Consider the following 25,674-nt stretch of genomic DNA (forward strand, 5'->3'; position numbering starts at 1 on the left):
AAGAGATTAACTGCGGACTCGATCGTCACCGTCAAGATGCCCATTTCGTTATTTTGCCACCAAGTGATCTTAGTGCTTTGAAGTTCGCTCACCATCTGTGTCACCACCACTCACAAAATTGCGCCTCCTTATGTTGAAAATGTGGTGCAACTTTCCACTTAATCTGAATTACAAATCTAGATTTTCAATAGTGGATCCATTCCCGACTCCTCTCGCAGTTTTGTGACATGTGCGCGCCCACGCAACGTATAATTTTTTTGTATGGATTTATCCACATTCTCGATTTTGGCGCCCCCTTACCATGTGGCGCCTAGAGCGGCCGCTCCACTCGCTCTACCCTTAATCCGGCCCTGAATATGAATATGCTAACGACTTTGCCATGAAACACACTCCGAGCGTGGGTTACGTGGACCGCGGGTAATTTTCTCAAATTTTAGCGTAGAGAGATTCTTATCGATATAAATTTTACAAAATGTACTCACTTTAATTTACTGGAAGATATTTAGCAATTATTGCGATCTTATCGCATGGATTGAAGTACAGAAAAAAAATTACGGTCCTACGGACATAATTATGATTAAGTGACGCAGGTCAATACCATAATACAGACATGTGTAACGAGCATATATGTATATTAAGGCCAAAATGTGCCTCCCTGTTACCCCTGGAGACATGCGCGGTAGAAAGGCAAGTAGGCGAACGAATGAGGAGTTCGGCTGTAGCCAATAGTCCGGGGAGGAATACACATAGGTAAATTAATTACTAACAATAATTGTATAAAATAACTAACCTAACCCTTAATTATTATGTATGGTACCTAAGTAGCTGTTAAATAAAGGAGACAACTTTTATGTGAACGAATATTGATGTTAATGTAAGCAAATATAAAAAATATAATTTGAGATTAGATGTAAAGTCTCTAGAAGGAGGCCTTTCTATTTCAGAATACACCTTTGTCAGACACCAATCCGAAAACGTAGTCATCTTAGTATTACCTATTCGTCCTTTCCATATACAAATGATTGTCTCCCTTTTATCAGTTTCGTTATCTCATGTGATATGAAATACTTTCTTAATATAATAATTTGGTTTAGGCAGTGACGTCCTTTATTTTAATGAGTCCCTTCCATATTTAATATAACGGTTGGGCTTGGGATGATAAGCTTGAATCGATTTAGGGTATAACCAAAGAAATAAAGTCGTTTGACACTATTATTTTGTTTCATTCCATAAGCAGACTCCTAGTTTTCATTTCGTAAATCAAAGCGCTTGAAGTGCAGCCCGCGCACAGCAGAGTACTAATGGCAGTCGTCAACCATTAAAATGAGGGTCATACGTACAGTACAGGCGAGTTCTCTGACATCTTTACAACATTCCATATACACATATAGACACTGTCTTGTCTTAAATAGTTACATAATTATATACACCGACGAATGTTCCAATTATAGCAAATGACATAGATTGTTATGATAGTTATAATGAACGTGACATTCTTCGGACGAAGTGCTCTGAAAAGAGTAGAATGGGTTATCTTTAAAAGGTGACGCTTTTCTTACTACGGTCAATACGGATAAGTGTGTCATAGCTCATAAGGGAAAGTGTGTCCGACCTTTACATTTGGCCTGTTTAAACCAATGATCAGTGTTTATTGAGTGTTCATACGATTCTCAAACCACTAATCGGAAACTTATGAACTCGCAAAAATACCTGTGGCAATGAGTAAAATGTACGTATTGACCTTATTTGTCTGTTCACTGTTATAACGTTGGAAATAACTATCCAACAGAAAATAAGAAATGCAAGAAGACAGGTCAAATATTTCATTTATTTATACATACACTATGTCCTAATACGTGGATTACGCAAGCAGTATACAACTATACATCATGTAGTCAAATGTCACAATTTAAGACATCGATACGATTATTATGTTTTACAATTCGTAACGATAGGTCTGCCATTTAACTGAGCCGGTTGGTAAGAAGTTATTATGGCTAATTAAGGGCTGATTGAAGCATATGTTTCACAGTTGATTGTCAATGACGGACTGTCCACACAAGCACCCCTCGTTTGTGTCACTGAGATACGACAAACACGCCTTTTGAATTCTTGTCTTCAAATAGTCACACTGCAAAACTCGGACAAATCAAATATCTTCATTACGAGCAATTATTGTATACATAGGTATATAATATTTACATATGACAGGAACCTCTAACAACGAATGGAATTGAAATTGCTATATGGAGGTTTTCGCAGGCAAAAAAACGATCTGGCTAAGGCTTATCTGTGGACACGCGCATTTTTACGAAGCTCTGTCTCCTAGATAATACTATTATTAATATGATCGGTGCGTATCCGATCGTATCTTAGTGACCCATAAGTGGAACACTATGGGGCAGTATGGGGAAAACTACAGATAAATGATAATTCATGTTTTCATTTTCACCATTACAAGGAAATGACATTACCAACCGCAGATGCAGACTTGGGCTATCATCTAGACTGGTAGACCTAGTCTGCATCTGATTATTTAAAAGCGGCGCGATTTACGATAACAAGTAGTCACATTTACACGTAGAACTGATTGATTGTTCGTAGTGTGAAAGCGCGTGGTCCGCGAGCCTCCTACGTGCACGCAGCGGAGGCGGCCGAGGGCGCCCGCCGTCACTCGAGCGTCTTGGCCTCTGCTATCACCGCTTTGGCTTGTTCCACGGCTTTCCTAAACATACATAAACATGATATTTCAATGGTCAATGGTAAAATTGCGAATAATTTTGGTTAACCTACATGCTGGCTCGCTCGTGTGCAAGCATAGAACATTATATGCCTACGAGCATGTATCAGTGTGACACTAATTAATTATTACCATTGTAACGGGTAGTCGTAGAGGAGATAATAGTACATTGTGCAACAAGGGGAGGAAGTTGAATATTACTAACGGGAGTAAGTTAAATCGCGACGGCTTGCCGGAGCGATTTAAAGACTCAAGTTAGTAATATTCATACTCCCCGAGTTACACACAAAGTTTTTCATCACACTCGCAATATAAAAAATATGTAAATAGATATAAAAAAGTTAAGTACGGTACAAGAAATTTCATTATTCCCTTGGGAGAACGATTTTTCTATAATTCACGCTCCGCCTGCGTGCAATTAGCACATTTAAAGTGCGGGTGTGATGAAAATTACTTTTACATCGATTCCAATAATTCTCACAAAGCCAGTTTTCCATATTTAGATTTGTCTGCATTTTTAGTAAGTTAAAAAGATACATAGTATTAAAAAACCGGGCATTTGCGGTAACGAATGTAACGTACGAATTTTCATACGACTCGTGTAGTGTACAATCAGTAAAATGCAAGCATCGTACATTTCTCGCGTTAGCATTAAAATTAATATAATTATGACTTTATTATAATTGCAGTATTTGCGATTACGACATACATTGATGTATGCATTCGTTTACGTTTATTTATACGTGCTCCTAGCTAGTACTCAATATACTCACAATATCAATAAATTTATAAGTGTATCAAAATCAGTGTTTCTATCAAGACTACAATCAACCATATGGAATGATATCATTTAAGGTATAGGGCTCGTACATGTAGTATAGTATAGCATGCTTACATGTGTAGCGGGTTGGCCTGGTCGAGGCGGTCGAGCGCCAGCGCGGCATTGTGAAAAAACACGACACTGTTAGGCGCGTCGAATAGGCGCAAGGGAGGCAAAGAATTTAGGTCAGGTAACTGAAGGTGTCTCGGAAGAAGCCACACATGTATCTCCAGAGAACAACCAAACAGAGATCACGCAGCGCTAAGTCGCAGACAGGTGATTCACAGGTGGTACGCGCGTTAATAGATCAGTGGCGCGCGCAGGATTAGGTGGTGTACAGACCTCGCGGCGGGTTGGCCTGGTCGAGGCGGTCGAGCGCCAGCGCGGCGAGGCGCGCGAGGCGGCGCAGCGCGCGCGCGCAGCTCGCCCGCGCCGCGCGGCAGCGTCTCGGCCAGCGCCGCGGCCGCCGCCGCCGCCGCCGGACCCGCGCACGCGCCCGCTGCCGTGCTCAGCGTCTCTGCGGCAATAAACATTCGATTCTAATTCACTCCGACGACGGTATTTTATGATCTCGTGCCGTGCCGGACGACCCAGATATTGGGCACTGTTTATGACAAGTAAAGTACCCTACTGTGTGCCCCACTACCGGGATCTTAGCGTGCAGTGTCCGTTCGTTCGATAAGTATGAAACTGTATCCGAATATCGAATCTTATAGGAATGAATATGTCCACAATTTCACCAAACCAACGAGCAAAACAAGTTGTGAGAGTTCAAAAAAACGAGGAAACGCTTGTTGTAGAATGTATTAGTTTGTATACCTATGTATAAGACTAGCAACATTAATATTCATGGTTTCCATGGTTACATATGTAATATTTCTTCTTGGACAATACATCATTCGTCTCACACATACTTCTAGTTTTTTATTAATTTAAAATACTTTCATGGACCCTAGGACATTGTTTCTTCCTTTAACAACGCTTTGGTCGACTCGTGTTGGCATGGCACGGGGCGCGTGGCAGATCCATAAAGCTATTAGTAGTGGTAGAGGTGTAAGTAGTGTTGGTCAGTCACCTATGAGCGAGAGCGCGACGTCGTCGGCGCGCAGCAGCGGCGGTGGCGACGTGAGCGCCAGCGCGGCGCGCAGCAGCCGCACGCCCGCGCCCAGGCAGCGCCGCCAGAACGCGCCGCTCGGCCCGTCCAGAGCCCTGCCGAATGGTAAACAATGTAAACATGCCACTTAGGGCCAGTTGCATCAACCACATTTGACAGACGGACATTTTTATAATTTGGGACCCTCCAATTAGCTTAAGTTGTTAACAAAAATAACTGAAATTTCAATAAAAATATTGTTTTTGTGTTAAATAATTACATAAACTTTAAGCGATAATCTACATTCAGAATGTGAAAAAAGCAAATTTTTAGACAGATTTATGGCACTGGTCCCACCGCGAGCTAGTAAGCTATGAGCTATCGGCTATAAAAACGAACAAAAGATAAGCACTCCCGTGTAAATAAAAGAGACACGGCGATTTTAATAGCTCGCCGCTGGGCGAGTAACTATAAATATCGCCGTGTCTCTTTTATTTGCACGGGAGTGCTTATCTTTTGTTCGTTTTTATAGCCGATAGCTCATAGCTTACTACGAGTAGCTCGCGGTGGGACCAGTGCCTTATGCTTAATTGTCGTCACAAAACTGACAGCGAGTTAATTAACCGACTTCAAAAAAAGGAGGAGGTTCTCAATTCGACAGAAATTTTTTTTTGTTTGTTACTCGATATCTCCGAGAATTATGGACCGATTTTCAAAATTTTTTTTTTAATCGATCAGGTATAACCCCGAGATGGTCCCATTGGCACCAAGTCGGGGTCTGATGATGGGATCTTGGAGAAATCGAGGGAACTCTTCAAATGTTATAGGCACATGTAATGTTTTTAGTGTATTTTTCAAAGGTACACCGGTATTTACGCCTAATGGTAATAATTTTATGTGGCTGAGCTGATGATGGAAGGTCAACTCCTCAATGGTTACGAGTTAAAGGATAATTCTTTCACTACTGTACATATATTCGGACTGATACATACACCGTGTTTCACTTAACACTAAAAACCTGAAAACCGTTTGTTCAGAATCGAAAGTAGAATCGATTGGGCTATATCTTGATGGGGGTAATATTTTTTGTTTTTATTTGTATTATTATGTATGTTTAAATAAAAAGTATATAATTATAATTTTCTTGTAATGTATAATTGTAAGTTTAGTTAATTAAAAACTGTTAATTACTTTATAAACAATTATAAACTGTAGTACTTACCAATAGTGGAAGAGCGGTATTCTCTTAATACAAGTATTTCAAATACTTAAAAAGAGATACTAGCCCAATTATGTAAATATTGTATTGCTACCAAATAAATAATTTTAATTTAATTTTAATTTTAATTAGTTATTTTTTACGTGCCCATTCTACTAATTCGTAATACAACATTGTGCATATCACATTGCTAGAGGTTGTATACCTTTTTCAGTATTTAGGGGTATTAATAATGGCTGGTTACGTGGACGATTATTTTTTCCGCTACGAATTTGACGTTGTGTGTCAGTTTACTTTTAATGTTTATCATAAGTCATAACAAATTAAACTCCAACCAAATTACAACCTTGTCATTTTGAATGTTAGGCTTAAATTTGCTTACTGCGATTACCTGTCCAATTTTAAGTTTACTGTGACAAAGCTTAAGTGCTTTACAGTGACATAGCTGTCTATTGTTAAACCTTATGTCGTTGCAGTAACGTACACAAATAAATAGTTTGAAGGTTTATGATGGTAGCTAGCAATTATTTTATTGAGTGTAGAGTTAAAAGTCGAGTAGAGCTGTACAGAAAATGAAAAATTCAATTTAAAAAAATAATAATCATCAGATTAAAAGATGAACACTCTAGACACGTTTGAAAAAATAAAAATCAGTTGGGGTGTCTGAGGTTTTGAGTGATACCGGAAACACGGTGTATAATATCAATAGGAACCACTAAAAATCAACAAATAAATAAACTTTTTAACAAAAAAGAAAACCGCCTTCAAAAATAAGCGCGTTACAAAACACTGAGAAACTAAAAAGCAAAAAATAATAAACCTTTGAATTCAGATTTCTTATCGGATTGCAATAATCTAAACATCCAAATTATAAACAAATCAATTATTTTTGGAGTCGGGGCAAACAGGAAATGGCAAGGCGGCGAACAGGTCTGGTACCGACTACAAAAATAATTGATTTGTTTATAATTTGGATGTTTAGATTATTGCAATCCGATAAGAAATCTGAATTCAAAGGTTTATTATTTTTTGCTTTTTAGTTTCTCAGTGTTTTGTAACGCGCTTATTTTTGAAGGCGGTTTTCTTTTTTTTTTGTGAACAACTTACGCTAATTGGGGGGACCCAAAATCTGGAAATGCCCAGACATATCATCGTCACGCAGCAGACGTCTATGGAACTTCCCATACAATAAAATTTAACGGTGACAGACGGTTTGATGCAACCGGCCCTTAGTGCGTTTTATCATGATCCGATCCAATATCGGTTGTCGGGATTTCAATTGTAAAAATCAAAGATGGCGGCTTAAATGTATGGGATATCGGTCATACATCCGATATCTGATCGGATAATGTGAAAACGCACTAACGAACCGTCTAACGATAAGCGTAAAGGACATTCAACTTGATATTTTTTTGCTAGACTCACACAATGTTTTTCACCACTTGCAAGAAGAAAAATATGAACGGTAAAAAAAAATTATGGTACTTGAAATATCATAACTCCCTTGAAAGACCGGTTTTTTTTTATAACTCCCACTCCGCCTGCGTGCAATTGCACATTTACTGCGCTAGTGTGATGAAACTAAACTAATATAATTTACTTTATATTCCAAACCAAATCAGAGATAATATACAATGTATTGATTAAATTATTTGTAAAGATGTACAAGGCCAAATGATCATGATAATTCCAAAAAATACCAGTAAGATCAATTCGGACAGTCTGCCAGAGGGGGGTTAGGTTAGTTTACATTTTATTCATTTACAGAGACGTTCTTGCTAGTTCATAACACACATTATTAGCACATATCGGACACTGGCGATTAAATATATGAAAGAGGCGCGTTCCTAGTACACAGTCTAAGCTCGTGTAGGTGAACGCGTAGATACTATGCTTGTTTGAATGAAATATCATCAATATCTTCAGGTCAGGTTCAGGTCGACTGCTCGCGTTTTTGACAGGCGGTGACTGTGAGGTAACCGAGAGGGGTGGGCGGCACTTTCAGCGGGACGCGGGAGTGGCCATACTGTACGATATTACTCTTTATTACACTGTGCTATTAGTGAAAGCAAGGTGAGGTGAAGGTACTGACTGGTTGTTGGGCAGCGGCGGCAGGAAGACGTCGGCGTTGAGCGCGCGCTGCAGGCGGGCGCGCGCCGCCGCCGCCACGCGCGCCGCGGCCGCCGCCGCGCCGGGCAGCGCGCACGCGCGCACCAGCAGCTGCCGCAGACGCACGCATGCGCGCACGCACACCGGCTCCCACGCCGCCTCCACCAGCTCTGTCACAACCAATTCTACTTATCATCTAACTATTTAATCTTATTGTCTACAAAGATATAAATTATATTGGAGTGAAGAATAGGGAACTGACCTGTACTTAAAATAAAACATTTTATAGCATGCACGAAATAAAGCATCAGATAGACAGACATACATAGAGTACATGGACAGTAGTTATTTTTAAACTCAAATTATATTTAATATATTTTGTTTATATTTAATATTTTCTTTTATTTCATGAATAACTATCGCGGTAACCGAAGACAATATTCTATTTAATAAGTCAGATAGAAATATATATTATCAAATTATAAAATCGTTTTGACAGATCTTAAAAAGAAGCTGATTTGACTAGGAGGAATGTAGCCTTTTAAAAAAAACTAATAACTGTCGATGTTTTGCTTGAAACACAAGATTGTTCCTAGTTCAGACATTCGTAAAAGATATCACTAACAATTCAAATTTTACTTTGACAAAAATTCTCTATATCCATTCTCTTGCACAGCATGTGCTGCCAACCCGGATTATAACTTCGAAAAATGAATGCGATTTGACAGTAACATAAAGAGGCCATAGTGGTGTCACCTGGCGTGATAATATGTCGGTTTTCCTCCTCATTAGACAGGTCCACACCGAGCGAGGCACGCCAAGATAATAAATATGCACGAGACACGTCCTACGTTGGATGTTTGCTGACGGACCGGACGCGCATAGGTTTATGTGGAGCCGCCTATAGTATGAGTAGGTGTGGTAGCGGTAAGTGACCTGCGAGCTTGGGCAGCACGACGCCGCACACGACGGCGGGCACGAGCATGAGGTCGGGGTCGGCGCGCACGCCGTCCTCGCTCACGGCCCCCGCCCCGCCCCCGCCCCCGCCGCCGCTCTCCTCCTCGCTCGACTGCTCGGACTCGCTCGACAGCTTCTCGTTCCGAACTCCGTACATCATTAGCCATCTACAAATATAATACATACTCAATTCAGTGTACAAAAAACAAAGATCCCGACGAATTGAGAACCTACTCCCTTTTTTGAAGTCGATTATAAACATATTATAAAGCATGTACATTTTATCAAACACATACGTCATTAGCCGGGTCCACACTGGCCGCACGCCTCGCGAGGAAATCGTCCGTGCTCATACGCGCACGATTGCCTCGCCCGAGTAATTTGTACGGCAAGATGGCGGCCCTCGGTCATCTGTTCAAAATAGTTCGAGTAGAGGCGTGCGGCCAGTGTGAACCCGGCTAATATAATTTCATATAATAATATAATTTAATCATATTTTTTTGTTTAATTTTTAAGCAGTTAATATGAAAGTGTACTACTTACTTGTACCAGTCCATCCTTTCATAGTCGTCATTGTCCTCATCTGCTAGTGGATTCCAAAGAATAAGCTGAAAGTTAATACAAAATATAGATGTGCTGCTTTATTCTAATAAATCACAACACTGCAAATAGTGCAAAAGGGCCCTCTACGTATGGAACTCATGGGATTTGCTCTTTCTCTCAAACTGTAAGATAATTCATCCTAAAAGAAACCTTATGCTTCATCTGCAATAAGAACGGATTTCTGTTGTAATCTCATATAAAAACTTCCTTATTGCAGTGGAAACGTAAATATTATCAACACAAAGCCGGCTGGCAGAACACGCCGTACGATGAAGCTTACATAATCAACGGGTTATGTTTGTTTATAATGTAGTTAAATGAAGCGGTAATATTGGAAGTGTGTGTATCGGGCTCGGCGTACCTGGTGCCTGACGTAGGGCGCGAGCAGCTTGGGCAGGCAGTCGGCGACGTAGGCGTCGGCGTAGAGCGCGGGGTCGCGGCGGCGCCAGCGCGCCAGCCGCGCGCACACGCCGCGCGCGCTGCGCCACGCCGGCAGCGCGTCCGCGAACACCGCCGCCGCCGCCGCGCGGATACTCTCTGCACATGCACAACACCTTACGGTACTCACTTACGACCATAACACACTAATTGGGTAGGTAAACTTTTTTGAAGATAGGCAAATAATACATTTTTCTGATAGAATACGTTATAACGATCACGAAAAGGTGGCTCTTTTATTTTTATTTCGTATTATTTATTAATTACCTATCAAGTGACCGAAATAACGTTTGTGAAATTTAATAGCAGATGAGGTGATAATGAACAGAATAGAATAGAAGTGACACTGACAGTTGACTTTGCGTCTCTAATATCATAGGTACATTCAGCAAGCGGAAAGGCATTGTCACCTCATCTGCTAAGTGTCATTTCGGTCACTTAAAAAAGATAATACATAAATTATACGAAATAAAAATAAAAGAGCCACCTTTCCGTGATCGTTATAACGTATTCTATCAGAAAATATATAAATAAATAAATAATAAAAAAAAAATATTGGGGAACACCTTACACATATCAACCTAGCCCCAAACTAAGCAAAGCTTGTACTATGAGTGCTAGGCGACGATATACTTACTTATATAGGATAAATACATACTTATATATTATATACATAGAAAACTATATATTATGTACTCATCATACAGATAAACGGGATTCGAAGGACCCCGGCTTAGCAGGCAGGGTCACTACCGACTGAGCCAGACCGGTCGTCATAATTTGACTATCTTCAAAAAACTTTATCTACCCAATTAAACATTAACCCTTATTCATAAACGTACTCTAAAGTTATCACGCCGATAAAGTTCGTTTATCCTTTTCTATCACACCAATACGTCGGAAAGGGACTAACAAACTTTATCGGCTTGATAACTTTAGTGTGCGTTTATGAATAAGGGGGTAACAGTACATTGTTGTCGTCGTCAGCAACATAAAGGGCCTGCTAGGCTCTCTGGTAGAGTTGGGTTGGCAGGAATGGTGCAACCCATCACTCAAAATAGACATATGACGTCGAATTGCGGAAACCAAGTCCGCGTTCACCTATAACAGTACATTGTGCAACGTGTGGCGGAAGGTTATTAAAGGGAAGACATTGCAAGTTTATAAGTAAAGAATTTTTCCCCTCACTAGCTCGGAAACACGTGTTTTGTCCTTTAATACCAGCGGGTAAAAACGCATTTTATCCACTAGTGGGTAAAGTAATTTGACCTTGAATAAAGTCAAATTAACTGCTTTAAAATTGATATAAGTAGGTGAATCTAGTAATAAAGATGATTTACCACCTGTAGAAGCAGTTATAAACGCATTATTTGCGTTGTAGTTTCCTCGCTATAGTGAGGGGAAAAGTTTTGTGTTACACTCGGGTGCAAATGTATTTTACTTCTCGTGTGTTAAAAAACTCGCAAGTTCAGGATTCTATTCTCGAACCACTCGCTTCGCTCGTGGTTCAACTATAGAATCCTTTCACTTGCTCGTTTTTCAATTCCACACTCGGCGTTAAAATACAACTTTGCCCCCTTGTATAACAAATAACTATTGTTTGCAATATTCTTACGCCCCTAGTCACACACAACGTTTTTCATCACACTTGCAGCCTCTGATACGCAATTGATAGCATCATATATAACAGCTCAGGTTCAACCACAGATGTCATATATACCATAGATCTACTTAGCGTGTCAAATGAACTCAGTAAAATCCACTGAGTTGTCCGTCTTGAATCGCAGCTTGCAGCTTTCGGGCGTCAATTTTTGTAAGTTGAAATCACAAAAACATTAAAAATGCCTCGTTACGTGATATTTAATTGCAACAACACAAAAATTACAAACAATCAAGGGCCTGACACATATTTAAAATCACAAGCAAGTAAAAACTGCAGTACGAAATCTGACACGCTCGGCCGAGATGAACTTGTTTCTTCTATCTAAATCTAATTCTGTGGATTCAACCCTAAAACTCTATATTCCAAAATTACACGATTGCTGGATGTAAACGTTGACACAACTCGATCAAGCGGTTGCGTTCTCATACTACTGGGAGAAGTGATGTGAGGTGACTATGAGTTGGATTTACGCCAACCTCCGTTTAGTAGTTGGTTTGTGGTGCGTACCTTTCTCCTGGCGGTAGTAGTGGTCCTCGCTGGGCGGCAGGTCGTCGTCGCTGGAGTCGCCGTCGCGGTGCGAGCGCGGCGGGGGCGCGCCGGCCGCCGCCGCCGCCGCCTCGCGCTTCAGTCGCCGCGCGCGCCGCCGGCCCTCGCGCTCCGCCGTGCGCCGGATCTTCTCCTCCGAGTCGGCCGGCTTCAGCGCTCCCGCACGAGCTGCATAAATACATTCATAAAGCTAGCGCAGTCTTAAGATGACGTAATGGCACGGTACTCTACTTACCCGGCGGGTAAGACAGTCTCGATTCTTGCTGCGCGTACTTAAGGTATATTTCTTCTTAGTTAGGTATCATTATTATTAAAGTTTTGTAGGCTAAATTAGCCTATTAAATATAGAGTAAGTATTTTCGCTTTTGTATGGGACTGAAGTATCTGTTACGTAGTAAATATTTATTAATCTGTGATGCTACACAGACCCCAAATAATGAGGAGGCACACTCTAAGGTTATGACAGATGGCGCCACCTTATTAGTCCATTGCACAGATAAAGAATTTCATACGTGAGAGCTCTCTTCTTCTTCTTCCTCCTACCCTTATCCCACGTTATGTGGGGTCGGTACAACACGTCTTCCTCTTCCATTCTCCTCTATCTTTCGTCATCTCAACACTCACATCTTTCTTCCTCATATCCTCTTTCACACAATCCATCCAGCGTTGTTTGGGTTTACCCCTCTCCATCCACGTGAGAGCGATAAGATGATATTTTTTTCTCCTACTCACATATGAATGACAGTGACATGCTTAGGCACTTGCGCAGGCGCCGCCTGGCGGGATAAAATGTCAGTGTGCCTCCTCATTGGGATAAGGGTAAGTGAATGAAGCCTCGCAGCGGGGGCGGTGCAGCATCAGCGTGCACGCCTTCTGTGACGAGGCGCGAGGAGTACAGTGATAGTTACCGGGCGCGAGCGTGTCCAGCGCCTGGTCCTGCACGTCGGCGCGGCGCCGCTCGGTGAGGAACTCGCAGCGGCGGCGGTGCAGCGCCAGCGCGCGCGCCTCTAGCGCCTCCAGTAGTGGCAGCTGCGGCAACAAACACACAATAACAACGCAATCACTTCAACCGCCTAATTACCCTGTGACGCATACAGCATACAAAAGGCCACAATTGAAGTGGCGCAAATTGGTAATTAATCTAACTAATGTCAATTATATAACCCGGAGTCGCAAGTGCGATATCCAAATTATTGTACATTGAACATTCCAGTTAAAATAAAGGATACGTATACATTTAACCCTTAAATGCATGACCTTGACAAGGATTTATTCAAATTTGAATTTTTACATGCTGTCAATAGAGTCAAAAATATATGATGCATACATGTACATAGCTATGCATATAAGGGTTAAGGGTTAGAATACTCTATTTCATTCATATTTTGTAAACAGTTATTTGATAAAAACGATTTGTTTTAGTAAGGTGAATGAATCATCCAATTTAACACTTTGGGTTTGAAATTATCAAAACTCACAATTTCAAATTACGCTAACAAGTAATGTTACACAAAGAATCAAGATCAGAGACGGGACAGTTGGGCGTTATTTATTTGTCGTTTTCGCAATAATGAACTTTATGTTGTAGAGATGAGGCTAAGAGTCGGATGAATATTGATAATAAGTTAGTATGTTAGCGACCTTCTCGTCTAGGCACTCGATGAGGTCGGTGAGGAAGCCGCGCGCGGCCTGTGCGCGGCGGTAGGCGGCGTCGAGCGCGCCGGTGCGCGCGCCGCACGCCGCGCGCGCCGCCGCCGCCGCCTCCAGCCGCGCCGCACACCACTCCTTCTTCGCCTGGGTCTCACCCCGGTCCGTCTCCAACTCTTGCAACCTGTGCGAGTAATATCAATACAACTACACAAACGCGACTCTACTAGTAAACTACACTCACCGGCAATAATATAACCTACAAAAAGAAAGCGGCTACAATATCTGACACCGTCTTATTTCTAGAGCGAGAGAGAACTGTAAATAAAATTAAAATCATGACAATGATACATAAAATAAATGAAAAAGAAAAGTGGGGACTTGGGGACAGCATGGCTACGTAGAAAATCAGTCCAAGATAGCTTTGCAAAGATTTGCAACTCTTATTTTAAACGTCAAACTGGGATGAAATTATGACGTTTGCAAGGGTTAATGCAGAGGCTATGAAAATCGTTGCCAACTTATCTTGACCTGATTCGACACATGAGAATGATCGTCAACTATTGACATCTCAGACGAAGGATACTATAGACTTGACGCAAGCGTACACCCGTAAGGGACAGATATAGAATAATGGAGCGAATTTAAGAATCACTTTAAAAATGGCTGACAGTTTACCATAAACAACCTACGTAATTTGGGCGGATAATAAGCTTGACAAGCCACGTCCTTATTGTTTGCCACAAACTCGTTTGTGGCAACGGCGGAAAAGTGAAACTATGACAAAGACAAAAAATAACATTTTGTTTTCTATCACTCTTATTATAATTTGTATGTGACCATCTCGTTCGGTAGTGGTATTATTATTTGGCTGTCTAGTCTATAGTATCCTTTGTTTAAGATTGACATGGAATTTAAAGTTAAGCAAGCCAACGTGTAAGGTATAATACAAACGGAGTGCAGAATGAGTGATACCTGTCGGTGAGCGCGTCGAGCAGTGCCTGCGGCGTGGCGGGCGGCGGCTGCGCGTGCGCCGCGAGCGGCCGCAGGTGCGCCGGCGCCTCCGCCAGCCGCGGCGGCGGCGGCGCCACCGCGAACGGGTTCAGCCCCGCCTCGCCGCCCTCTGCAATATTACATTTATTAGACACGTGCGAATTTGGTGAGGACGATAGATACGATCGACTTTTGAAAATATGACCTATCGTTTCTAATTGGCTACTAACTATCAGTAGGTAACGTCAATATTCCTGAAATTTAGCGCAAACTTTGTGTCACTTTTGAACAATTTCTAATTTAATAATTTTGCCTTCTTCGTACAGTACCGGCCAAAAATATATCACATTTAGGATTTTTTAAGTAAAATTTTGTATGGTTAGAAGTATAGTTATTTTTCTAGAATACATATATTACTTACTGGTTTATAAAGTTATATAATGAATATATATTTATAATTATGACAAAATTACTGTATACTCATAAAATAACTTAACACGACCTCACCCCAACTAAGTGAAGTTGGATTTAAGTACCTCTAAAAATGAAAATAACTAATAATTATACATAATATTTAATTTATACAGTGTAAATACATTAGTATTTTGTAGCAAAGCCTTTTGCATCGATGACTGCTTTACAGCGTCTAGGCATAGACTCCACAAGAGCGTCAATGGTAGATTGAGGGATTCTTTGCCATTCTTCCTCGATTTGTGAAAACTTTTGATTGGCATTAGTGGCTCTTTTCCCTCTCAACCGCCTTTCTACCTCTTCCCACAGCTGTTCAATTATGTTTAAATCGGGGGATTGACTTGGCCAGTCCATTAGAGTCACACGTCGCCGCCCGAACCATTCTGTGACTCGTTTCGCACGGTGTTTTGGATCGTTATCCTGCTGGAAAATGAATCCACGGCCGAGAAATTGCCGTGCGTAAGGTAGCATTACATTTTCCAGAATATCTAAGTATTTATTCTGGTCCATTATGCCCTCAATTCTGTAAAGTGGACCCATTCCTTTCGCGGAAAAAGCACCCCACACCATAACAGAACCTCCTCCGTGTTTTACAGTAGGAAATTGATACTCAGGATTGTATCTGGTGCCGGTAGGACGACGGATCCACTTAATACCATCACTACCAAATAACATAAATTTACTCTCGTCACTCCATAACACATCGGCCCACTGTTGCGGTGTCCAGTGCTCACGTGCTTTACACCAAGCTACGCGTATTTTTCTGTTCTTCTCAGATATAAGCGGTTTCTTGACAGGGCGTCGTCCGTGTAACCCAGCGTCCTGCCAACGACGTCGGACAGTCCTTATAGATGGATTTGGCTGCCCAGGGGTCGATATTTCTTTGACAATGTCCGTCGGTGTTAACCGAGGATTTGCACGAGAGACACGCAAAATATTGCGGTCGACAACAGAAGTAGTGCAACGTGGTCTGCCGCGTTTATTGTGACTAATTGAACACCTGGGAGACTTTAAACGTTTGAGTAACCTCGTTACCGTCGATGTTGATATGCCAAACTGCTGCGAAAGCTCTTTATGGGTACGCCCCTGTTTGTAGCCAGCAAAGATAGCTTTTTGTTGACAGGCGTCTAAATTTTTCGACCCACGTGTCTTCGGCATCTTCAGTTTCTTACACACATTAGGTTTTTTACGATATTTTAGAGATAATTTCGGGTTTACATCCGATTATACGAAATGGTCATATTGTGTCTAGGAAACAAAAATTACAAAAACCTAAAGAACTCCCTTTATTTGTGGTCAGGTGCTCTTATCGCTCGCCCAAAGAGTCTAGATACTGCCTATTTCATGATGTAGGAAGGTAAAAATGGTTTAAAAATGTACAAAAAAAGTTTTGTCCCAAAAACACAAATATGATATATTTTTGGCCGGTACTGAGGTACGCCACGCCGTTGTCAAATTTTCAAAATGGACACATTTTTTAAATTTCATTAAAAATTATTAGTAAGTATTTACGCAGGGTTGACAATTTCGTTAACGTTTGGGCATTGTTTATTCGTGATTTGTGTTTCATATGGAAATATTCGATTCAATAACTTGTTATCTGTACAGGACAATGAATAATTGTCAAGTTGGGACAATTATTGTCATGTACAGTTAACGTAACGATTCCTGGCTCTAGCTGGCAGGTGTCCGCGTGTCGCACGGCACGCGCGGTACGGCTAGTGCAGTGCCACTAGTGCCAGTAGCGGAGACGGCCAAGTACCTGCTGCGTCGCCGAGCGCGCCGCGCGCCTTGTTGAGCTGCTGCGCGGCCCACTCCTCGCCCTCGCTGTCCAGCTCAGAGTCCGCCGACGCCGCCGCCGTGCCGCCTGCCGTATTACATTTATATTTATTCTCCCATACATCTTTTCAAATGAAAAGGATGGATCATATCAACTTATATACTACATATATAATATTCTTAGAATCAAATCATATACTTCAACAATGCGCTCTAAAACATGGCAATTTACATGTGTTAAATCTGGATAATTTGCTAAACTGACATCAACCTTGACATTGGCACAATCATCAACACCTAGATGAGGATGAATTATGCGGCCTAACATAGCCAGGGAATTTAAAATAGATATGAAACATCGTTCGTTTTTCGTCACGTTCCTAAATTTGTCCGATTCTGCTTTCGTCAGCCATTCTTTATTCGTCATGATCGTCGATGGTCTTTCTCAACTGCGGTCAATTTCGTTGTTCATCTTTATCTTAAAAATCCGTCCCGTTATTCACTCGTCATAATCGTCTTTCGGCATGTTCGCTGTTAAATCTACGTTTTTCGTGTTTTTTCGCTGTCTTAGGTCGGTATCAACTTAGAATATGTCCAAATACGAAATGACGAAAAACGATTGATTCAAAATAAGAATAAGGCCAACAACTCATTATGGTCAAAGACGATAATGACTGCAGACTAAGTTGACGAATGAAGAATGGCTGACGAAAGCAGAATCGGCCAAATTTAGGAACGTGACGAAAAACGAACGAGTCGACCAAAGAGTAAACCGAAACATGGTGAGGAGAGTTGATGGGAAGTTGGCAACTAGTAGGTCGGTGTCGGTGTCGGTGGTGAGGTGACTTACGCTTGGGCTTGTCGCTGGGCAGGTCGAGGCCGCGCACGAGCAGGCGGCCCTCGTCGTCGTCGTCGCCCGAGTCGGCGCGCTGCAGCCGCGAGCCCGGCGCCGCCTCCGACGCCAGGGGGATCACGTCGCCGCACTCGCGCGCCTGCGCACACAGTAACATGCTGTAGTACGCATCGACACATACGGTGTACGTCGAAGATAACTAATACACAGTTTAATATCCTTATAAAACAGTATACAAATAACATCTTTTTTACAAAATTTACCAAATTTTTATTAATATTATGAATATTGTTATTACCTATTTTGAGATATCATTGTATTAGTTAAAATATATGTATAGACTTATAATTCTTTATTTATTAATGATTGAAAGGAGGTCTTGGTCCAGCAGTGGGACATTCTAGGCTAATATGCATAATTAAATAAATAATTATTGAAAATATAATTTGTTTAAGTAAACTATGTTTGACGAGTACCTATATGCACATAAGAAAAATCATTTCAACAACGAACTTGTAAATTCCGACAGAATAAGATAACTATCGCATGAGTTTTTTATGGAATATAACCATAACATAAGGATCTATTTTTGGCCACATCTGGTACTTACTTAACAATGAAATAATAATCTAGTATTCCTGAACAACTGTATAATACGTTAATTTATAAAATCCTCATGAGAAAGACACAATCATGAGTTACACACATTTTATTTGTCGAATCGCACACCCTTCGACGGAGTCCTAAGGGTTAACCCTAAGAGCACCAACAAAACACTTAAGATGTTGCTTGAATTTATAAACTGATGGACGTATCGATTTTTGTGTGCAAGTGAATCATAAAAACATCGATTTCGTCACGCCAAATTACTATTTTTGGTATCTAGTGGTTTTAACTAGTATTTTGAAGATAATATTGAACAAATCACACGAAATCGATCAATCTCCTCTTGGCTTCAAGCCTAATACAGAGGGCCAACTGAAACTTACAGTGACCTCAGAAACGTTAATATGTAATTTGAAATATAGACTATACACATATATAATATAAATTAAGAAAGTTATTTAAATCAGTGTTAGATTGACCAGGATTGTTTATGGGCACAAATGCGGTTTAAATGATAAAACCAAAGTGCAGTAGCTATGAGGTAATAATGTGCTAATGGCGACACGGTCGCGGAGGGTCCTGGCGGGCGCGGGCGGCGTTGTCCCTCACCTCTCATACCTGCTGTCTCGTCTTGCGCGCCGCGTGGATGAGCGCGGCGTCGGGGATGTGTCCGGGCGCCACAGCCAGCGCCGCGCGCACGGACTCGGCGCGGTACCGGTGGAACCCCCTGTTATCCTCCTCCGGCTCCTCCGCCTCCTCCTCGCTGCCCGACACGTCGCCTAAGCCCTCGGCCGCCAGCGCTTCCCTCCCGGACAGTATTAGCCCTTCCAAACTAGCTTTCTTCTTTTTTGTCTTTGTGTTTTCTTGTTTTTCAGCACTGACCGGTGAATCCTTTTCCTACATTACAAATAGAAAGTTACATCAAAAGACATAAAACAGGAAGAAAATAAATACAGTACCATCTCAATAATTCAACACTGTCGAATTGGTGAAAAATTCAGATTACTGCAAATTAAGAGCCATTTTTGCATATAATTGCATATTTTTTTAAGTAGGTATGTTGTATAAAAAGACTGAACTAAAATTATAAGTACAAAGAAAATTCCATTATTTAGTATTTAGCCATTTCTAAAGTGAAGTCATCTGATAATTTACTCATAGATGGTAAACTTGAACAAGAAATCTTCACAGACATCTCTGTTTTACTGCTGAATCACTGAATTTTTCAGACCAACCAAGTATGGATTATCAACATTGTACAAGTAATACTCAACATGATGATAGCCAATAGGCATTTTGACATTCCTGACATTAGTGAATGGCATTCATTGTTACTAAATGACCATTTATAATTCTGAAGTGAACACATCCTGGCTTTGGTGTCCCTGGGAACAGCATAAATGATTTGTACATCAAAACATTACCTCATTGTTGCTGTGGTTGTCATATTTGTTATTATCACTATCATTGGCGCGTCGTTTCTCGCGGTCGCGGCGCTTGGCTAGTCTCTTGCTTTGTGATGACTTCTTCACAATAAACACTTCGCCATCTTCCTCTAAAAATATGTAAATTATGAATTAAGTATTTAAATCACTTTATAACTTGTAATAAAGGATGAAATTTGGCATAAGCCTATTAGTTATGAATCAATGAATACAATATTTATTTGCAAGTTATAAAACATTAATAGTAATGCCTTGTAAAGCAAGTCCATGATGCCAATAAGCGCTAAGAATCACCGGCGCTAAGATCTGGCAAGAGTGTTATTTATCTATTAGCAACACATTGCCAACCCCAACTCCAGATCAACAGTGAACTTGATGTGACCTAACACTAAACCCACTAGATATATAGTTGCAATATGAGTTCAAGTATAACTAGCACAGCAGTTGCAGTTGTTGTTTGTGATTGCACCCTGTTGCAGTTCCAATTTGTCTGGCCGGTCTGGCCTAGCGGGTAGTGACCCTGCCTGCTAAGCCGCGGTCCCGGGTTCGAATCCCGGTAAGGTAAGTTTGTGTGATGAGCACAGATATTTGTTCCTGAGTTATGGATGTTTTCTATGTATATTATATAATATATGTCGTTGTCTGAGTACCCACAATACAAGCCTTCTTGAGCTTACCGTGGGGCTCAGTCAATCTGTGTAAAAAAAAATGTCCTATAATATTTAATTTAATTTGTATCTTAAAAAGAACCAAAGTAAATTATAGTATTCATAGTATAGTTGATCCGGCCAGCTAAGGCTTATTTAAGGCGAGATTTACTTGTATCTTTATATGAATAAACTGACAAAGTGGCTTTATAGCAATAGACAAAGTGGAACTTTTCACGTGCACACTCACATTTAGTTAATCTATTGTAAAAACTGCTTAAGACATTCATTACATGTACAAAAAGCTAACATAATACATATTAACATGTTAGCTTTTTGTAAATGTTAACTAACATCCATGGGACTAGAAATAATACTTCTTTGGTTAATCAAATGGGTATATCAGGTGTATGCTACAAAAACTTAGTGAGTTAAGACTGCAGAACTGTCCATCACAATTATTATCATATGTATAATTTTTGACAAATTCAATATGCATAAGCTGTACCTACTGGTTAAAGTGGGTGTAATATTAATACCTTCGTCAGCAAAACTTAGGAGTGGAGTGCTCTTGACTGGTTTGTTCTCCTTCTTGGCGTGGCTGATGACCGGCGGTGGCGGCGGCTCAGGTTCACCGTCGTCATCGTCATCAACGCAAAACACGCGTCTTTGAATTCTTTTAGGTTTTCTAAACAACGACATGTTTGACAAGTTTCCTATGCTTTAATTGTAAAGAGACATCACTTTATGGGAATCACATAAGCAGTATCGAGCGTAGTTCACAAAAAGTGCGGTTGTCTTCGGCCACACTTATAAAACTCACTGTCACTTCGTTGTTTTTTTCAATTTAGTATGACTTCTTCTTAAATTTTATAAGGTTAAAGTCTGAATGAATATTAATCATTCAGATCTCCAAGTCGTTTTACATTTTGTATCACTATTGCTCTTGCCTAGTGTAGCGCGAGCGAGTCAAGTTTTTGACACAGTATCAACGTTTCAGAGATCAAATGTTTGAGACAGTGAATAAAACGCTTTGTTACTTCATTGTGGATTGAACCTAAACAAACCCAACTTAGGCTTCCCACAGACAGTCTTAAAAATTCATAATCTTAAAAAAAACTTGTATGCAATCTGACAGTTCAGATCTGTCAGTGTCTTGTCAGTGTCAGTTTGAACTGTCAGATTGCATACAAGTTTTTTTTAAGATTATGAATTTTTAAGACTGTCTGAGGGGAGCCTTACTCAATACAATACTAATGCTAACGCACGATCGCTCCGAGCCACGACTGAGTCTCACATACGTAGTACTGGTTTCATAATCTTAAAAAAAAACTTGTATGCAATCTGACAGTTCAAACTGACACTGACAAGACACTGACAGATTTGAACTGTCAGATTGCATACAAGTTTTTTTTAAGATTATGAATTTTTAAGACTGTCTGTGGGGAGCCTTACTCAATACAATACTAATGCTAACGCACGATCGCTCCGAGCCAACGTACTGACTCTCACATACGTAGTACTGGTACATACGCATACGTTAAGTCGGCTAGGTTGTGGTTTGAAACTGCTTTCATTCGCTACGCGTAAAATCGATTTCTCCGTACAAGTTCATAGTGTTCCGTTCAATGCTTCGAATCGGCGATCCTACTCCTAGTGAGAACTAGGCCAAAGACTGAATATTTGCGACAAAAAAGTTGCCGAGCAACTTTGTCACCCTTGGGCGCATAGTCTCTCACATTACATCCAGTTTATGGGATAGTATGAAAGTGAACACACTTAGCGACGCAAATTTTCATACAAACACAAACAGGAATTCCTAATAGAATGCCGATGGCCATGCTTCACACATTCTTAAAAATTCCGAGTAATATAGCGACGTCTGTTAAAAAATATATACCTCTCTCATATCTTAAATTATACTACTCTTTGATATCATCATCATCATATCAGCCCTTTATCGCCCACTGCTGAGCATAGGCCTTTCTTTTACTACGCCACTTGTACCGGTCCTGAGCTAGTCTCATCCAGGATTAAGCTAGGAACACACTACGCGGACGTCCGTCGTGAATCGACCGCGGACGGGAATCTGGACAATGACATTACACATAACCGTGTAAACTATCGGTCGACGGACGCGGACGTGGCCTTGAGCGCACGGACGTCCGATCGAAATCTGGCTCTCTGGATGTTTTGTTCCGTGCACACTGATAGGTCGCGGTCGCGGTCGTTTTACGACGGACGTCCGCGTAGTATGTTCCTAGCTTTAAGCTAGGAACACACTACGCGGACGTCCGTCGTGAACGACCGCGGACGGGAATCTGGACAATGGAAATACACATAACCGTGCAAACTATCGGTCGACGGACGCGGACGTGGCCTTGAGCGCATGGACGTCCGATCGAAATCTGGCTCGCTGGATCTTTTGTTCCGTGCACACTGATAGGTCGCGGTCGCGGTCGTTTTACGACGGACGTCCGCGTAGTGTGTTCCGAGCTTCAGGATGCCAAGAAGCGTTTCTTACATTTGCCACCATTCTGTTAACATTTTAGTCCATCTACCATCACTCTGCCTAGTAACTCTTTGTTATAAATATACACCGTAATCGACATGAACAAAGGCGAATTACTAATATTTGTCGCTATATAAAAATAAAGCAAAAATTCTGAATCATACTGTTAATTTTCAATGATTTTTAATAAATTCAATATGTGTGTGTTCATCATAGATAATTCGTGGTAAGGTCAGCTGGTAAGAATTTTTAGTACCTCTAATCCTCTAATGGCTCCTCTACACAATCGCTGATTACAGACGATTACGGGCGAGCACGATTGTGTAGAGGGCATCTCGGCTGTACTCGGCGATCATCGTCTATGATCGGCGACGATCGCCTGCAACCCATGACTTGTCGGTTTTTCGGGCACGCATCAAAGGGAATCGCCTCGTTGTGCGTTGAGCTGCCCACACGACCGCCGATCATTCATTCGACATCGGAGCGTGGACCGGGGCGTACGTGCATTGCTTGTCTCGTTTCGAAAGTTGTAATCTTGAATTGAACAAGCCCGCCCTCTAATTAAAGACGGTCAAACAAGTTAGGCACTAGAAATGGGATTCTATGGGAGGATAAACATTTGCGCCTACATTTTTTTTTTCAATTTGCCGCCTTAATTTGAGACAAGATTTGCTTGACCGCCTACATATATTTATTTTGAATAGTTACCTTGATCTATTACGATGAATGCTCAAACACCACCATCTCCTTTTTTTCCATTTTTTTTAACAGCCTTACGTTGGAGCACATTGACGTAATGGTTATAAACCGCCATTAGGTAAATAGTTGCCGCAGCAACACATTCCACGTCCATGTCCATCTCTAACCATGCAACGACTACTAGAGACGATTGTGTGGATGCTCTGCACAATTATCAAGCCGATCCGAAACGATCACACGATCAACGATGAAGCTAGGAACATACTACGCGGACGTCCGTCGTAAAGCTAGGAACATACTACGCGGACGTCCGTCGTAAAACGACCGCGACCGCGACCTATCAGTGTGCACGGAACAAAACATCCAGAGAGCCAGATTTCGATCGGACGTCCGTGCGCTCAAGGCCACGTCCGCGTCCGTCGACCGATAGTTTGCACGGTTATGTGTATTTCCATTGTCCAGATTCCCGTCCGCGGTCGATTTACGACGGACGTCCGCGTAGTGTGTTCCTAGCTTAAAACGACCGCGACCGCGACCTATCAGTGTGCACGGAACAAAACATCCAGAGAGCCAGATTTCGATCGGACGTCCGTGCGCTCAAGGCCACGTCCGCGTCCGTCGACCGATAGTTTGCACGGTTATGTGTATTTCCATTGTCCAGATTCCCGTCCGCGGTCGATTTACGACGGACGTCCGCGTAGTGTGTTCCTAGCTTTATTCGTAAGGAAGGAGCGAGCCCCTTGAAAAAAAAAAATCTGAAGTCAAAAAGCACTGTGCCAATCGCTGGAAGGAATTTTTTGATAAAAGATCCCAAGAGAAGGGTATATGGTACCGCACTATACAGCCTGAACCGTTAGGCTCCCCACAGACAGTCTTAAAAATTCATAATCTTAAAAAAAACTTGTATGCAATCTGACAGTTCAAACTGACACTGACAAGACACTGACAGATCTGAACTGTCAGATTGCATACAAGTTTTTTTTAAGATTATGAATTTTTAAGACTGTCTGTGGGGAGCCTTACAGTCTCCTTGGATGACCCAGTGTTCGCTTACACGTCAGGACCTTGTGATAGCGATGAGACTCCGTTCTGGACACATTCCTTCGAATAAATTTAAATTCATGATGGGTAAGGTTGAAAACCCGAACTGTAATGATTGTGGGGTCATCGAGGACGTATACCACATATTGATGGAGTGTGTACGGGGGGAGTCTCATCGCCGTGGAACCTTTTACACTGGATTCTGCAATGTTGTGCTCGCCAAACCTGAGTCAGAGCAAGCTAAACTACTGTACAAGATTTATAAGGAATGTATGTATATTAACTAATTTATTGCACTGTATAATGTTCGCGAACGTATGGAGCGCCATAATCGCTCAGCGACTAAGCTCCTTAAATTATGATTAAAAAAAAAAAAAAAAAAAAAAGGCCACGTCCGCGTCCGTCGACCGATAGTTTGCACGGTTAAGCTAGGAACACACTACGCGGACGTCCGTCGTGAATCGACCGCGGACGGGAATCTGGACAATGGAAATACACATAACCGTGCAAACTATCGGTCGACGGACGCGGACGTGGCCTTGAGCGCACGGACGTCCGATCGAAATCTGGCTCTCTGGATGTTTTGTTCCGTGCACACTGATAGGTCGCGGTCGCGGTCGTTTTACGACGGACGTCCGCGTAGTATGTTCCTTGCTTTATGTGTATTTCCATTGTCCAGATTCCCGTCCGCGGTCGATTTACGACGGACGTCCGCGTAGTGTGTTCCTAGCTTGAATCATGTCATAAATATCGTGATAACTCCTGTTTATATGTTCAATGTTGCCTCGGTTCG

The 25,674-nt window shown here is 41.6% G+C and overlaps 1 protein-coding gene across 2 annotated transcripts; it reads right to left on the reverse strand.

Annotated features, from left to right (window-relative positions):
- Window positions 1–1,808: 1,808 nt before the first annotated feature.
- On the reverse strand, window positions 1,809–21,523 carry LOC125241734 (PAX3- and PAX7-binding protein 1). Of its 2 annotated transcripts, none has more exons than XM_048150345.1 (17): window positions 21,169–21,523; window positions 19,962–20,092; window positions 19,156–19,434; window positions 17,929–18,070; window positions 17,062–17,166; window positions 14,811–14,958; window positions 13,830–14,019; window positions 13,097–13,217; window positions 12,150–12,356; window positions 9,903–10,078; window positions 9,482–9,546; window positions 8,918–9,105; window positions 7,965–8,151; window positions 4,636–4,769; window positions 3,949–4,077; window positions 3,636–3,682; window positions 1,809–2,725 (listed from the first exon to the last, which is right to left on the reverse strand). In XM_048150345.1, exons 1-17 carry the CDS (start codon window positions 21,329–21,331, stop codon window positions 2,537–2,539), a joined length of 2,601 nt encoding a protein of 866 aa, XP_048006302.1. In that variant the 5' UTR covers window positions 21,332–21,523; the 3' UTR covers window positions 1,809–2,536. The 2 variants fall into 2 exon arrangements, with proteins under 2 accessions (XP_048006302.1, XP_048006303.1); XM_048150346.1 differs by having other exon boundaries at window positions 3,636–3,652; window positions 3,919–4,077.
- Window positions 21,524–25,674: the final 4,151 nt, after the last annotated feature.

The sequence above is a fragment of the Leguminivora glycinivorella genome, chromosome Z, assembly GCF_023078275.1.
Source record: "Leguminivora glycinivorella isolate SPB_JAAS2020 chromosome Z, LegGlyc_1.1, whole genome shotgun sequence".
In the NCBI taxonomy this organism is placed as follows: domain Eukaryota; kingdom Metazoa; phylum Arthropoda; class Insecta; order Lepidoptera; family Tortricidae; genus Leguminivora; species Leguminivora glycinivorella.